Source organism: Xiphophorus maculatus, chromosome 9, assembly GCF_002775205.1.
Source record: "Xiphophorus maculatus strain JP 163 A chromosome 9, X_maculatus-5.0-male, whole genome shotgun sequence".
In the NCBI taxonomy this organism is placed as follows: domain Eukaryota; kingdom Metazoa; phylum Chordata; class Actinopteri; order Cyprinodontiformes; family Poeciliidae; genus Xiphophorus; species Xiphophorus maculatus.
Genome location: NC_036451.1, coordinates 11059883 through 11077178, shown reverse-complemented (window position 1 = coordinate 11077178; position 17296 = coordinate 11059883). Strand labels below are relative to the sequence as shown.

Below are 17296 nucleotides of genomic sequence, written 5' to 3'. Positions count from 1 at the left end.
ATATTTAAGATTTTATGAACAGACACGTTGTTTTTTTCTTAGAGGATCCTCCCCCTAAATTTGTTGATTAGTATTTGAAGAGGCATCTGAATCAAAACTTTTGTAACCAACTGTAAAGGTATTTTATGACTGCCCAGTTGTATGATTAAATTTCAGACTACAGATTTAATTCTGACGACATTAAAAAGTCTGCCCTATGAGGTTTTATTTCATCAAGTTTTGAGATGGAGAAAAAATTAATCAATACACGTTTTGTTACACAGTGCCCTTGGATCCGCGACTTACTTATCACCATCATAGAACCGTGACAGATACTCGGCGAACCATGAAAATACAAATCATTTCACAGTAAAACTTAACTAATGAAAACTAAGACAAAATAAAAATGGATACAAGTGTAAATTCTTTTTTACAAAAAGGTAAAATGAAAACATACAAACTGTTTAAATTTACACAATATATCTGACAAAACAAGCTTTTTGTTAAACAAACTTGGTTTTCAGATATTCCATTTTACTCCTTCTGAAAAACCTTAGGAGGAAAAGAGGTGCAGGTCTGCATTTGGGACATTCAGTTCTCACACATAGCACATAAGCTGAAAAGGTCTGAAGTACCATTCTGGCACAGGAGGGTAGAGTAGGTGAGGGAGGTCTAGAAAGGGCTTAAAATGCCCCTTTACAGTTAAATATTACTATGACATTTTCTGGAATGTCCAAAGGCTCTGAAAACTGATGAAGCCAGAGTCCATTGAAAAACATAAAAAATAGACCAAAGATTTAGTCATCAAACTTGATTTTCTTCCCCTGGGGTTTTGCTCCAAATCCACCGCCTCCTCTTCCACCTAAAATGAGGAGAGAGCAAACATTTTAACATTTCAGGAGAGCAAGAATCATTAAAATGAAACCTCATCAAGCAGATAAATTCAAAGTCCAAGTATGAAGTCAACATGACCACCTTGCAATCTCTCCTTGGTAAATATTCCTAAAAATTACCTCCAAAACCTCCACGTCCGCCACGTCCACCCCTTCCTCCTCCTCTGCCGCCACCGCGACCACCGAACCCACCGAATCCACCGAATCCTCCACCACGGCCTCCACGGAAACCTCCTCGTCCTCCTCCGCCGCCGCCACCTCTGCCTCCACGGAAGCCGCCTTCACCCTTTGGCTTGGCGTAGTCCAGAGTCACTTTGCTGCCATCTATTTCACCATCCTCCATGGCCTCCTTTGCTGCCTTGCAATCACTCTCATTATCAAAGTCCACGAAACCAAAACTGTTGAGAGAGTCCTTGGGTTACTGATAAAATAGTCACAAAACCATAGACTATGAGACTTGTTCAACTTTAGAGTTCAGTTTTTAATAAACAAGGAGAAAACCCAATATTCAAATTCAATAACTTGTGCTACATTTTAAAAGCTGTGAGAAACCATTTGAACTCATTTTAAATTTCAATCAGAGAAAATAGAACTGTCTCACATCAGACATGGACAACTTCCACCTAGAAAGCTGTCTGTTTAACTGTGACTTCACTCTGCTTCTCATGCGAATCCTTGCACTGTCACTATTAGACAGATAGGTGCTCACGAGAAGCATCCAATAGTGGAGAACGTCTGTTCCTATTAAACGTACCCTTTTGATGCGCCGGTGTCTCTGTCTGTAACTATTCTGGCTCCCACAGACCCCTCAAAGGAGTCCTTAAGAGTCTGATCTGTTGTGTCTTCGGAAAGACCCTTGACAAAAAGAGTTTTTGTTGGACCTTGGAGAAGAAAGAAAGAAAAAGTAGTGTTAATCATTTTGCCCTTAAAAACAACAGTTCTAAGAAGCTTAAGCCCACTCGACCAGATCAGGACTTGACTATCTTAGAATCTTCAAGAAATTTCAGGAGATCAAGTTTTCATCATATCTGGCCATGCCAATTGTGCGAGAGGAAAAAGAAAAGTTAAGACAAATATAAAAATGAAGTGTACATATGTACCTGAGTTTCCTCTACCTCCATCTCTTCCACCGCTGTTCTGGCTGAACTCCAGTCGGACTGAGCGACCTTCTATTTCTGTGTGGTTGAGGTTTTCCAAAGCTTCCTTGGCATCCTCTGCGTTTTCAAATTCTACAAAAGCAAATCTAAAAACAAAAACCAAACCTTGGTAAGGTAAATTTGTCACAAGTGTGAAAGGAAAAGAAACAAAAAGTACCGACAACTACAATAACTATCCATGTTGAAAATTACAAAAGCATTGACTTGTAGCACAGCAGACCTTGTCAATACCCATATAAAAATAGGGCAACGCCAGTTCTGACTGTGCATTGCCTCTGCTTCTCGTGCGAATCCATGCATAATCATAGATCAGATTAACAGGAGCTCATGAGAAGGTCTGCTCAAATTATTATTGTAGAAAAGCTCTTCAAGCATGGAGGTTCAGTAAAGTTCTTACCCTTTAGGCCGACCGTCCCTTTGAGGAATCCTTACAGAGACGGCCTTCTCAAAAGTGGACTGCAGCACGTCCTCTGTGGCACTGAAGGAGAGATTATTCACCACCAATGTTTTGCTAGTAGCGCCACCTGCTGCACGACAAGAGGAAAGTGGTCAGATTAATACAGTTAAGAACATTTGCCTTTACATTGTTGAATATTAATATTTTGCATATTGCAAATAAGCTGCACCATAAATAAAATGGTCACATTTAATCTGGCATGATATTTTTTTAAAGCTTACCAGATGGCCTTCCTCCTTTTTGGCTCTTGTCTCCAACATAGTCAACAATGATGGATCTCCCCTGCAGCTCAGCTCCCTGTGCTTCCTCCAGCATCTTCTCTGCTTCAGCCTCAGTTTTGAACTCAATGTAGGCAATGCTGTGAAAAGAAAAAAAAAATACTTTGCAGACCAAATATGTAGTGATAATATTGCTTCACAATATACACCTTATATGTGTAAAATACAACAAACCACTGCGTGTTGAACATATGTGTTGAACATTGTCTACAAATGTAGACGAATGTTTTGTTTCCAAGATTTTAAGTCAGTCACATTTTAGAACTCAAGATACTTTCTTTTTTTTTTTCTTTTAAAAAGAAGAAAAAAAACATTATTATAGTTGAAGTAATCATGAAAAACGATGGCTTACCCTCTGTTTGAACCAGTTTGGCCTTGTGGTAATCGAACGTCAACCGCACTTTCAAACAGCTCTTTCAGGTCATCGATTGTTGCAGAGTAAGGAAGGTTTTTAACAAACAGTGTCCGGGCATCTCTCTCTGAAAAACATGTATTATTAGAAACAGGAAAGAAAAAAAAACAGCCCAAAAAAGAAATATAGCTACAAAACCCACATAATAAAGGTCAGATTTGTTATCAGTAGGTACAATTATTACCTTTCTTGCCCTCTTGTGAACTCTCTTTGCTGCGAGCTTTATCCAGCTTCACCTCCTGACCCATGAATTTCTTGCCGTTGAGCTCCAGCGCTTTGTTGAGATCTTCCTCATTTGCAAAGTCTACATAGCCAAATCTCCTACCAAGGTAAAAGACACGTCACTTTTAACACTGTCCAAAACAAGAGAATGTCTTCCATTTAATCGGTTGTCTTTGCTAAAACATTCAGGCCACAGAACTGAAATCTTCAATGTGCCCAAGTTTAAATGTGAAAGGTTTAATCTGACACAATATAATGCCCCTTCCACAAAAATCACAAATCTTTAATGTACACAGCAGACCATGACTCAAAATAGCTGCTTACTTTGACATTCCAAGCCGGACGTCAGTGACCTCGATGTCGTTTTTTGAGAAGAACTTTCTCAGCCCATCTTTGATCTCTTCAAAATCTTTGTTGCAGTTCAAATTTCCAACAAATAAACTGAGCCCTAAATAAAATTAACAAGTTTCATTATTTTATGTGAAGCGGCATTCAATGTAGAAATTTAGTTCATGTTTTCAATTAAATCCTGCCTTACCTTCACCATCTGACTTTACTTTCTTAGCAGGTGGGGTCTCCTTCTTGCCTTCTGCTTTTCTCTTTGCAGGTTTTACTGGGGCTTCTGTGGAGGAAGGAAGGAATTTTAAACTTGCTGTCACAAAAAATAAATAATAATAAAAGAAAACTGGAGGAAAATCTAGAGCCCACAGAACCAAATACAGGTTTTATTCATCAGCAGGGAGGAAAATACGTATTTTTAAACTAACCCTCTTCTTCCTCCTCATCGTCTTCGTCGTCCTCATCATCGTCCTCATCATCATCCTCCTCCTCTTCTGACTCCTCCTTTGCTTTGACCATGCCGGCTTTCTTTGCCTTTGTGGCTGCAGGAGCTGGAGTGGTATCCATCTCTTCCTCTGAGTCTGCAGAACGTAAACATTATCAAGTCTCATTTCATTGTGGAAAAACAAACAAACAAACATGACCAAACGTAATTAACCTGCATCAGATATATAAAAAGGTGACATCATACATGATCAGTATTAAGTCCCTTAGAATCATCACAAAAGTGTAGTAATGCACAAATTTTATATTAAAGCAAACAGGCCTGGTCTTACCATCTTCGTCATCATCTTCCTCAGACGACTCTTCAGCAGGCTGTGCTTTAGCTGCTGGTTTTGCTGATTGTTTGGCTGCTGGGGTCTTCTTGGGTGGTGGGGCCTCTTCTTCTGAGTCTTCATCATCAGAGGACTCTTCAGCAGCAGCAGCCTTGGCTGGTGCCTTTGCTGCAGGCTTAGCAGGAGTAGCCTTCTTAGGGGGTGGAGCCTCCTCCTCAGAATCCTCTTCATCAGAAGACTCCTTTGCAGATTGGGTCTTCACTACGGGCTTGGCAGGACCCTTGGCAGGCTTTGCAGCTGCCTTGGCTGCTTTCTTGGGAGGTGGTGCCTCTTCTTCAGACTCATCTGTTCAGAAGTTAATGTTAATCGTAGCCGTGCAAGATAAAGATTCTAAGATGCAAATGTAAACTGTGTCACAGCGATTGAGGATAGAACCGGCAGACAGTTAAATACGCACCGGCACCGAAGACATAGCGCTGCCTTTGCTTTTCCTCCGTACATAACACACATGAGTACTGAACAAACCCATGCATGCCAAGAAATGGAGGGTGTCGGGACAATTTTGACAAAATTTCCAAGTCCTACATATATGTGGACCACAAAATTGCATCTGCTTGAATTCCACTACCACATACCGTCGTCATCTTCATCATCATCTGACTCCTTGGCTTTGGCTGCCTTAGCTGGTGTTTTTGCCTTTGCGGGTGTAGTTTTTGCAGGCGTCTTTTTAGGTGGTGGCGCCTCTTCCTCTGATGACTCTTCTGTAGATTCCATCAAATGATTTTAAAACAGTAGGGGTGATTAAGATGATGCTAAAATTTTGAGATTTTTTCCAAGAAAATTTCATAGTATTGTGAAAGTGTAGCAAAACAATTCTTAGCCTCAACTTGAATAACTGAGATTGTGTATTTTAAATATGTGAACACTAAAACTAGAGGCAAAATAGTGCTTTAGCTGATAAGTAACAGACAAAAAATTAATGCCACTTTTAGGGTTGAGAGTATGACTATTGAGTACGACTACTCAGTAGGTAGTTGTAGTGTTACGACTACCTAATGAGTGAAACAAAATATTGAGATGTTCAAAGCAATACCTGAATCGTCGTCTTCATCACTTTCAGCCTTCTTAGCAGTCACACCATTCTTGACAGCTTTTGTAGCTTTTGCTGGAGTTGCTTTCTTTGCAACCTTCGCTGGAGGAGTCTAATGGCAAAATAGAAACATGCCAAAATTATTTCACTGCAATAAATTAAAAATGTTAAAGAAAAAAAAATAAAAATAAAACTGAAATCATAGTGGAAAGTACCTCTTCCTCTTCACTGCTGTCCTCCTCGCTAGAGTCCTCTTCTTCCTCCACCTGTTTAGGTGGGGGAGCCTTTTTCTTTTGAGCTTGAGTTGCTGCCTGAAAATGACACAATAGCACATTTTGATGAATAATAAAGAAAACTACTTAAAGTACTGAAATACATTTGTCTTAGTAAAAAATAAACTTGAGGTACAAATATTAGTACCTTATTCACAATGGAAAACAGTTCAACTGTACGTACAACATTTCAGATTATCAAATAAAAATATAAACTGGTGCCCAAAAATCATGTTACTTAGACCATTATAATGTTAATTATATCAAATACAACAACCAAGCGTCATGTTATCCGCATTGGAACGCTGTGGTACACACTCGGTTTTGGTTGCTCGCCTCGTGTGTCACTCAGCGTACACCCACCCACGTGGGACTCATGAGGCAGGCCAGCTAACATATGGGCTAAGCTTAAATCAACTAGGTGAACAGATTTTTATGAGTAATAAATTACACAAAAAACAAAGTTACTACACACAATTTCTAGAAAAGCAAAGATACATTTAATTTAGTTTGCAAGCTGTGGGGGAAAAAATGCCGCTGAAAACGCGATCAAAGCTACAGCTAGCTTGAGCTAGCATAGTGCATGCTTCCAAGTATACAGGTAAAAAAAAAAAAAGTTAAATACAAGTCTCAATTTACGGCTCAGCTGTTGAAATTAACTTTTATCGAAGGCTAAAAGCTGCTGCACAAAACAAGAGACGCGTGAGTGCCATGTTGCAAAGCTGGCTACGGTTAGCAGGCCAAGCTAGGCCACATCCACGGCTATTTCGACCGAGGATCAACGTTATTTACGAAAAAAATAAACCAAACACTAGCAGTTAGGCGACTTGCAAAAACTTCTTCATAACCCATTAATTCGCTTCAGCACATAAGCCCATGTTTCTACTGTGAATTAATGTGTAATTTTCTTAAAAACGCAACTTTAGCGTAAGGGCCTCGTGCGTAAACACAGCTTAATCTACCACAAGCGCGCGCTCATACAACGTAATCGCAAAAAGATAAAAAAAAAAAAAATTCAAAAAAACACTTTATCTTACCTTTGCTAACTTCACCATGATTACTGCTGTTGCGTGTTTCAATGAAACACTGGAATCTCGATGTGTAAAGACGTGTAACTAAACTGCTAGTACATGCACGTGGTTGTGTCTGCTCGATGGAACATTGGACTGGAAAAAGACAGATATGTCGCAGCCGCGGCTTCTCTCCTGCTCTACGCCGTGACGCAGACCCGCCCACATACCTGCATCAGCCAATCCCAAGCTGTAGTGTTCGCATCGTGCGTGGGCCTTGCGTATGACGTACAGTTTACTCAAAGGCAGAGAGAGAAGCGAAATCCTTTGCACGATCCTAAGTTTTTCTTTGTGTAACATCAAAATTATCGCGTTGCGTTGTGAATCAGTCCAAAATAAATACTTTCAAATGTTAGCAGAGCTCTACTGATGGTCTAACAGTAGTAAACTTTTAAAGTACAGTTTGCTAAGTTACACGAAACGTCGTTTAAACCTTTAACATGGTTAAAACCACGTGGATTTAACCATCTGCTACGGACCGTTGTCACATGTGGTGTACGCCTACTGTGGAGAGAACACTGATCTCATTCTTCAAGTTGTTTTTCGTTTATTGAAACGTTTATCTTGTTTTTCATTCGGTTAAAAAATGTGAGCGTTGTTAAGGGGAAAAACATATTAAAAAGTTCAAGAACAGCATCAAAGGTGAACAAGTGTCTGCCTAACTATTATCGCCAGCGGCCATGACTCAAATGTCTACATTTAAATTTTTTTTCTGTTACTTTTCTTTTATGCTAATACAAATACTTTAAAACAGGTATAAAAAAAACTGATGGAAATGTATTAATACTTCGAAATACTGTATGTGTTTATTTAAACTGGCCAAAAATGTGAATGTAAGGACACTCATTTAAGTCACTATACAGTGCCTTTACATTTGTCAGAAATATTAAAATAATACTATGATTAATCAAAATATGATTTGCCTGTGAGGTATTTTCAAACATTATTTCAGAATTTGGAATTTCCCTCCATCTTAATGTGAATTAGACAACTTATTACTGAAATCAAATTAGCAATGTTCTTTACAAACTAAGTAGTTTGGTTGCTATACCTTATGGCTGATACTATTTTTATTGCAGAAATATTTAAAAAATACCTTCATGTGATACATATTAGCTGTGTACACTTAGACAGGTACACGAAACAAAACTTAAAGTATTGGCTCAACTAGTCCACTATTTTTTCAGGTATTTCAATCACTTCCACGACCACAGATTTTTTAAAAAAAATGATGAAATTGTATTAAACCTAATAGAATAGAATAGAATAGAATAGAATAGAATAGAATAGAATTACTTTATTCATCCCAGCAGGGAAATTATTTCGCAGTTACAGCAGCATAGAGACAAGACACACAACAACCACCACCGAGTAGCAATTGCAGACAAAATAAAAACAAAAACAAAATACAACATGCTGTCAATATAAAAAGCAACTTAGAGCAGTCCTTGCAAAGATTCAAAAAAATGCAGATACAGTATGTATATGTAAATATATGTACAGCAAGTGTGCCACAGTGCAGTTGTGCAAAATTGGACTCATTAGTGCAGAACAGTGATTTAGCTTTTATTGTACAGTGAGATGGCATGGGGCAGGAAGGATTTCCTGTATCTGTCCCTACGACAGCGGAGCTGGAGCAGCCTATGTGAGAAGGTGCTCCGCTGTCTGTCCACTATGTGGTGGAGAGGGTGCTGTTTATTGTTTATTAATGAATGAGGAAAGTCAGTTAAGTCCATATGTGCCAGTACACAAGCAAATATTTTTTGCAGTATAGTGTATAATTCACAACTGGATTGAACAGCATAGGTATAAACATTTAAATTTGAAGGATACAATGTCAATTTTAACTGCTGAGTCAAAATAACCATGTGTGATGATAACAATGACATAAGTCATTGGGACCAAAGTATTTAAGAAGAGGGCTCCAAAGTGGCGCAGTTGGTAGAACTTGTTGCCTTGCAGCAAGAAGGTCCTGGGTTCAATTTCTGCATGGAGTTTGCATGTTTTCCCTGTGCATGCGTGAGTTCTCTCCGGGTACTCCGGCTTCCTCCCACAGTCCAAAAACATGACAGTTAGGTTAATTGGTCTCTAAATTCTCCCCAGGTGTGAGTGTGTGTGTGTGTATGGTTGTTTGTCCTGTCTGTTTCTGTGTTGCCCTGCGACAGACTGGTGACCTGTCCAGGGTGAACCCCATCCAAATTTACTGAATAGTCACTAAAAGTGCAAATCTACAGTATAAGCTAACTGTACACCACATCCTTTTTGTCTAGATATTTGTTGGTTAAGATGTTTTACTCTGTCTGTTAGTTTGTATAAAATAAAACACATTCAGGTTTGCTATATGTAAAATGACTCAATGTTACCTTTTGGTAGGTATAGGTGCAACTTTATTCCGGGAATTTCAAATCTATTCAGAAAGATTTTTAATTATAAAGCTAATCCTGTTTCAAAAGGCCGTGCTTGTTTTCAATGGCTCCAAAAAGTCTGTAGCCCTCCAGAGTACTTACAATGTCGTCATTAGTGCTAGATTAGCTCGTTGTATTTAGTGCTGTTGGTGGTGGAAGCAATCCGTCTGATACCAAGTCATTTTTATTTTGTTGAATCAGGAGACGTTCACAGCACATCTGAGTAATTAACACTGAACACCACACAGAGGCAGTATTGCATTTTACATCTTTCACTCTCAGAGAAATCTCAGAGAAATCTCAGAGAAATCTCTGAGAGTCATAGCTAAGGATTTGCTTTTTTTTTCTTTTGTAACTTTATATATCTTTAATTTATATATTAAAGATATATATATATATATATATATATATATATATATATATATATATATATATATATATATATATATATATATATATATATATATATATATATATAGAAAGTTGTCATTCTCTAATTTTACTGACTATTGTAAAAACGCTGATCCAAACTCATTTGGGTTTTTTTTTTATTATCTTTGCTGCTTTCTGTGCCAGTAAACCATATGCAAGTTTTCTGACATCAGAGAGAACCAAACCTCACTAGAGCTCCTAAGATAAATATAGAGGGCATACAAGACTACTCCCTCTTTTCAAAGCACTTCCCCCTACACTTGTGTTGCTCTGGTGGATTAAATCAAGTGAACCCAACAAATGAAGGCATTAGTGAGAAAAATAGATGCACCCCAAAGGGTTCTATGCGTCTCCCTTCTTTATCGCAGACAGAAGCATTATTTCTGGGCAGCCACCCAAATTACTCATAGGGAGATTTAAACTTGGAAAATCATGTTACTGTTCCTCTATATGTCAATGACTTTTTCCATTGACAGTACCTTCGCTAATGGAGCTAAATTCTAAGATTCTTGATTGCCTGAATCACATTCTTGCAACAGCATCAAATTTGCTGCAGATATTCATTCAGAAAGTCATCCATTCAATCAAGACGACAAAGAAAATTAATTGTGACGACAAAAAGAGCAGAGTTGTACCCACAAGTGATAAATTCTGTACTGGAGTTTATTGTGGAGTCTAGAATTAATTCATTTGCCTCTTGTGTGGAAAAAAAAAACATGCTCTCACACTATATGGAAATTGCACATTCCTTGCAAAGTTTCTCATTTGAAAATATTTTAGGAATGAGAAAAACACTTTTACACTTTCTGTTAAATGGTATTTACCTTTTCTAGGTTATATGCATAAAAATATATGACATGATTTAACTGCATAACATTTTTCTTGAAATTAAATCTTCCTGATAAAAGCATGTAGTTTTTTATATTGAAGATGGGTTTCACTTTTTCTTTTTTTCTGGTTCGTCACTACTCTCCAGCTCCCTCCAGTGGAGGTGACATGACAGAACACAACATCATAGACACTGACCAAATAGTCTCTTTATAGGTACACATTGCAAGTACAAAGTAGGACTCTCTTCTGTCTTGGCAGCTGCTAATTCTTTTGTGATATAAAAACTGAACAAGGTATAGGGGAAATTCCTCAAAGATTTTGGTTTATATTGACACGATATTGACACAGTTGCAGCAGACCTGTTAGCTGAACATCTGTGATATCTGAATCTCCTGTTCCACCGCATCACAAAGGTGTCAGATTAAGGTCTGATGATAGTGGAGGCTATTGAAATACAGTGAACTGATGTTCATGTTATTTGAGCTTTGTGACATGGTGCGCTTCATGATTCTTACTCTGTTCTTCAATAATAATTTTCATAATATCTAGTTGCCTAAAGACATTGAGTTGGTGCCACATGATTGTCTTATTTGTTTTATGACTTGACTAGCAAATGTATACCTATTAAAGTGACTAGTGAGTGCAATTTTTTTGTGGTATAATGAAAAGCATTTTCTTAAGAAAAAAAGGTTCAATACAAAATACATTTATAATATAATCTGAAACATTTAATCATGATTTCAAAGTAATAATATTGTTAATTAAAATTGGTCGACGATAATGTTCAGGTCAGAACCCTTTGGAAATAATTTATTCAATTTCTTTTACAAAAATGACTTTCAGTAACATCTAAATCTGATCATCTCACAAGACTGAAACTACCCTTCTCAAAGACTTACACTGCAGTTCATTTATTTTCACATTTTCCCCATAAACACTTTCATAGACTTCATTTTATATCTTTCCATGTCATTTATTTCTTTGATGATTTGCTTCTTTGAACATTGCACATATTTGGCAAGTTTTGAATACCTCATGGAAATGTTTTTTGCTCCCTCCTCCCCTCCTTCTTCCCACCTCTACCTTGGAAAATTTTGGTTTGGGACAACTGCCACAAAAATAGAGACATTAATTATTATTACCACCACTATATAACTTGACGTTGCAGCAGTAAAGATTTGGTTTGGATCCAAGTTCCAAACATTGCAGCAATAAAAAACCTAGAAACACAGCGCTTCATCTTTCTACCCAATAAATCTACCAAAGCCAAATATATTCCTCTAAATATCCCTAAAAGTTAATGATAAGCTGAGTTAAGAGGCAGGGTGGAGTATTCTTTAGTAAGAATAAAGATTTGGGATCACACTAGTTGGCTTTTTATTCATGCTCCTACATGATATTGCTAATGTTTTTTTCTGAGGTTGCAATCTTCTAGTTATAACAGTCATCATGAATATATATTTTTTTCTCTGAGGTATTTGTGATGGGCAAAATTGAAGATCTATTTAGCTAACATACTTTTGTCGATAGTACACTTGCCTTTTGTTCGCTAATGGCTGGAGAAAGGCACCAACAGCCTCTCAACGCTGAAAGATTTTCACAAGCATAGAAAATGCATGGGTGGATGGATGAAAAAATAACTTCTAATTATTATAAAATGTGAATTAAAATAGGTACCAAAAAAGGAGTAAAATAGACCTTAAATACCGAATCAGAAACTAACGTTAGGATTGACTTATCTAATACTTAGTTAAACACTGATAACAAAAAGAAATGAAATAAATAAAAATAGTCAAATGTTTCCTACTTGTTGTTCAGGATAGGATATTGATGTTCTTTACTAAATGTCTAATTGTTCTTTCACAACATTAGTGAGACACAAGACGCCCAGAAAGGATGGCATGTGCACATGGAAGTTCATTTTTATCATATTTTTTCTTAAAACATTCACAACTATATAAGACAAAAGTAAAAGGAAACAACAGAATTGACCTGCAGTTTGCATCCATTTTCAAAAATGTTACATAAATAACACTCAGATTTATAAATATCTCTTTTATAAACATATAAATATTTTAAACATAAATACATTAACGCAGGAGTGAATGAAGTACTTGAATGTACAGCAGCAGCAGCAGCAACAATGTACAGCTCTTGCGGTTTTTAGTTTTTACACCATTGTCCACAACGTCATAGTATGCATCTCTGTATTTGTAGACCATTTGTATGGCATACATTGATGAATATATACCTGCATATTTACTATGTATATATTCATATTTATTTATATAAAGTGATGAGGCTTCTGCAGCATTGTCTTCTCAGTCTTTGCCCAATGATGACTGTGGGCTCGTTCGTACCGAAAATCGTATCAGTTGGTCATTTTTCGCTCAGGTGGCAACACACTCAGCCTATGTTGTCCAAACCCATCGTCCAAAGACCTAGAAAAAAAAAAGAGAAACAGGAGAGAAAATTTTATAAGCACTGTCAGAGACTGGTTTGTAAACACTTGATCATTTATCCTATAATTTTAAGAGCCTATTCATCAGCTGCTCATCATCCTGGGGATTTCCAAGCATGCTTGTTGGTTTTAATCTCCATAAAAAATCTTACTCTGGTCTCTTGAACTGGGAATCCATTACAAACTTTCGCATTTCTGGGTGTGAACCAGTGACCAACACTTCCATGTTAGTCATAAACTCTTAAGTCCCCACGCTGGATCTCACTGTTTCACCACAACCACAAAAAGGCCCCAGTCTTCAGGACTAATTGTGTGTCACCTTAGCTTCCACATTACTTCATTCACAAACACAGCCCCTTCCCTGCTTTTGGTTAAAACACTTGGGTTTGGAGAAAATGGCTTTCCCAGAAAGATTCTGACCACTGCAGAGTGCTTCGTTTTCAAGACAGTGCGTGGATGTGTATGCGCTCGTCCACCTCGCCACTTCCTTCCTCCATCCCTCCTTGTCGTCTCCACTTCCTAAACATGATGTATGCCGCTGTTTTTCCAAATGAAACAACTGGGATTGTTCACGATTATGAGTGGACTTCCTAAACACCCACAGGATTGCACCCTATGTCACTCTAATTTAAGTGAGCTTTTCAGCAAACAGTTTGCATCCTTGAAGAAAGTATCGCAGAAAATGTATTATTGTATTAATTTGATACATTATCTTTTTTTGGATCCTTTGGGGCTTAAAATGTTCCAGGTGGTTTAATAACAAGGATTTATTCACACAGTTATGACACAATAACATACGTGAAAGTGACTCCTGACATGCAACTAATTTCTGAATTATACTGGAATTCATTGCAAAATGCAAGTATCATCGTGTCTACTTGTTGACTCTGTAATTGCATAATTGCATAAGAACAGGACATACTGCCTTATGAACCATCCTGACATTAGATATACGTCCTTTTGTCTCATCCTGTGGACCACATTTACTTTTTCTCCCAGATATGAACACCTCTGATAGTTTCTTATGTATTTCCTCAGTGTGCTTTCTAAGGTGATGGAAGTGTCCTAAAACACTAACCCAACAGTAAACATGTAGTCGTTTTCTTGTCTTTTTGTCGTCTGTTTGCACATTTATTCAAAACTTTTCCTTTTATTTATATCACTTTTTTTTTAACCAGCACAGATTTTACTCATTGTTTCCATCTGGGACGTTACTGTGGTTCCATCTAAGTGTAAAAAGCAGGGATGCCCCATGAACTCACCGCCTCTTCGCAGCTCCGAGCCCTAGCAGCCCATCCCGCTGATGGTCCCTATCCTGTCCATCTTGTGTCCGAAACAGCCACTCCGTGACGTGGAGCCCGCCTTCTTGTTTCCCGACTTGTGCCTCCTCGCTGCGGGCTGGTCGTTGAGGAGACGTGCCCACATCCCTCTGGCCCGGGTGTCCATGCGTAAATCTCGCAGTAACCTCATCCGGGAGCGCACTGCATCTATCCTTCGCTCCCTCTCATTTGACTCCAGGATCTCCGCTAGTTCCTCACCCAGCAAACTTCGGAGGGACTGTGAGATGAGCAAAATAGATGAGCAGTGCATCCCTCCGGTAAATGTTTTTTTTTTTTGTGCTTTTTTTTCAAACCTCTGATAAGTCAAACAAGAATATATACTGCTTGTTCGGGCAGAGGTTACATATTTTTACACCATTTGAGGTAAGCCTCAACACAGTTTATTCAAATAAACGGCGAGCATTAGAGGGAATATTTCAACATTTTATACCCTTCGGGGGTAACAACTTCAAATTCCACCCCAAAAGAGAATGTTCCAGTTATTAGATTAGAGGTTAATTGAAATCACTGCTAGTCTATAAATCTCCCCTGTCGCATATATAAGTGCTACTTTAATTTTTATTAAGTGACACTGCGTTCTAATAAAACTACCAGACTGGGAAACAGGTGCATATGAACAGTATTTAGTCTGGACTTTGGTATCCACTTCACCCTGGTTATTTATTTATTTGTTAATAACGCATATATGACTGCATAACTTATTTTAAATAGTTAGGGTAGTCCTTTGCCACGATTATAATTTGATTTTACGCACACAACAGATTCCAACAGATACATTTTCAAGTCGGGAATAAGTGCCATCGGTACCTGCTGATGACTAAATTGTGGAACACAATTTAACACCTCTTTAAATTGCTATCTTATAAATAGAATGGTGACAAATTATGTTACAGAATAAAATGTTATTTTAGTACAACAGAAAGAAACACAAAAAGCTTGGGCAAGTTTTAACTTATTAACAAAGAGAAGACAATGCTTTTCCAGAATGGCAAACGTGAGCTAAAATAATATCTGACGCGTTCATTTTTATTATTATTTATTTTTTTTTGGGGGGGGGGGCTTATATCAAAAAGCAACTATTCATGCATAAACGCAACACCAAACGTCATTTGAGATACAACCGGCTTACCTTCTGTTGCGCTTGAGTTAAAGGTTTTGCTCCCATCTTTTCTGAAAGCAGGCTGACCAAAAGTCCACAAGCAACCAGGTAGGACAAGTTCATTTTGTCAAGTCTTACAGGGACTCCTCTCCTCTTCTTCTTCTTTAGAAAGATGGACGGTCGGTTCAGTCAGTCAGCCACTAACAGGATTGAACGCGTCCTTTACCCCAACGCTTCTGAACTGCTGTTCTAATTCTGCGCATCAGTCCTCGGCTCTTTATAGCCAGCCCTCAATGATGTCACGACAACCTGCGTAATGGTCCTCCTTCAAGCCAATTCTTTGTTTTCACTACCTGCCTCCGAGCACGTCATGTCAGGGTTTAATTAAATGATACAATGTTCTGGTCACCGAGGCTTTACAGGAAATGATATATCGTCTATTCCCTGTCAAAAATCCCCCTACTTCTAACTTTTGAACCCCTAGCCGAATTGGTACTAAATAAGATTACAGACGTCCTGGTGAAGGACCCATAAAAATGCAACAATGATAAAACTTTCCAAAAAACCCAACATGACTTTACACAAGCACAAAGTACAAAAAAGCTACATTTTCCTCTAAAATTTAAGTGTCAAGTCTTTTTCAGTGATTTTACTAGATAAATTTAAAGAATTGTGCACTAAAGGCAAATCATCTGAGCAAATGTAAACTTCTTGGATAGGAAAATACAAATTTGTATACATTTCACAATGAAATAAAGAACAAAGTACAAACAAAAAACTGTTACAACACATAAAGCATCTCTACATAAAGAAGAGTCGGCTAATGACATCACCATCGAAGGCATCTGTTTCAATATACTTGAGGGAAAGTTACAATAAAAGAAGGTTTAGGCTAAACAGCAGATAATCGCAGATGTGATTTTCTGGTTTTCAAGTCAAAGACATACTTTTTTGTCACCTCCACCAAGGCTCTTTAGAAAATAACCAGAAATTTATTTTTCAGTGTTATGTTTGTTTATATGATTAAGACAGACAACTAGGATAGATTCTCATTACGTATCTATCCTAATTGCATCGGATTACAGTGTGGCAGTGATGAAACATTAGTAAAGAAGTCCTTATCAATGTTGTGATAAGAGTTGTGATAGAGTTGTTAATGCAATTTTGTTCAGATTTTCTGTACCTCACAGGCCCAGAGATTAAAAGTTAAGAGTTTTGTCATAAAACCATCTGATGTGCTATTAAGAAATTCACTGGAGAATATTTTAAAGGCAAGATGATAAATACCGGCATTACTTCACCCCACTCAATCACATTTTAATGGCAGCATGAAGGACACTGAATTCATATCATGGATGTTTGTCTGAAATATTGTAATTAATCTTTCATAAAAACAAAACAAAACATGAATGGTTAAAGCAGAGACTTTGAAGTTAGATTGTTCTATAGTGGTAGCACAGAAGCACATCTTTTAAGTGCCAATACCACTCTTTTGAATAGATATGCTTGAAAATGTTGTTTCCTAATGAAATCAACATGTTAGAGATGGAATTTGTACATTCTAAACACATCGTAGTAATGTTTTATTTGAGGGGTGGGGTTGTGAAAATCTAAATGTTGCAACTTCAATTCATTTGAGTGTGTATTAATGAAGCTGTGCAGGTACAAAGTGACAAGAGGAACGGGAGTGTCAGGCAGCAACTGTGTTGGTACACACAGTGGCAGCATTCGCTGTGCTGACAGGGAAAAGTTCTATGTAGTCAAATTTTTGGGGGGTAAGCAT

General features: G+C 37.7%; 2 protein-coding genes and 3 non-coding genes across 5 annotated transcripts; all 5 read right to left on the bottom strand.

Moving 5' to 3' along the window:
• Window positions 1–180: 180 nt before the first annotated feature.
• ncl (nucleolin) lies at window positions 181–7063 on the bottom strand. Its single transcript, XM_005800317.2, has 16 exons — window positions 6913–7063; window positions 5819–5914; window positions 5607–5715; window positions 5149–5274; window positions 4514–4858; window positions 4166–4318; window positions 3937–4020; window positions 3723–3846; window positions 3361–3497; window positions 3117–3243; window positions 2708–2844; window positions 2427–2556; window positions 1973–2115; window positions 1627–1753; window positions 993–1270; window positions 181–841 (listed from the first exon to the last, which is right to left on the bottom strand). Exons 1-16 carry the CDS (start codon window positions 6928–6930, stop codon window positions 777–779), a joined length of 2199 nt encoding a protein of 732 aa, XP_005800374.1. The 5' UTR covers window positions 6931–7063; the 3' UTR covers window positions 181–776.
• On the bottom strand, window positions 1463–1589 carry LOC111609803. Its single transcript, XR_002753342.1, has one exon. It is a non-coding gene; the product is annotated as a small nucleolar RNA SNORA75 (small nucleolar RNA).
• LOC111609802 lies at window positions 2232–2366 on the bottom strand. Its single transcript, XR_002753341.1, has one exon. It is a non-coding gene; the product is annotated as a small nucleolar RNA SNORA75 (small nucleolar RNA).
• Window positions 4922–5061, bottom strand: LOC111609795. The gene has a single exon (XR_002753334.1). It is a non-coding gene; the product is annotated as a small nucleolar RNA SNORA57 (small nucleolar RNA).
• A 5449-nt stretch (window positions 7064–12512) lies between the features above and the next one.
• On the bottom strand, window positions 12513–15744 carry nppc (natriuretic peptide C). The gene is made up of 3 exons (XM_005800319.2): window positions 15544–15744; window positions 14337–14631; window positions 12513–13054 (listed from the first exon to the last, which is right to left on the bottom strand). Exons 1-2 carry the CDS (start codon window positions 15634–15636, stop codon window positions 14359–14361), a joined length of 366 nt encoding a protein of 121 aa, XP_005800376.1. The 5' UTR covers window positions 15637–15744; the 3' UTR covers window positions 12513–13054; window positions 14337–14358.
• Window positions 15745–17296: the final 1552 nt, after the last annotated feature.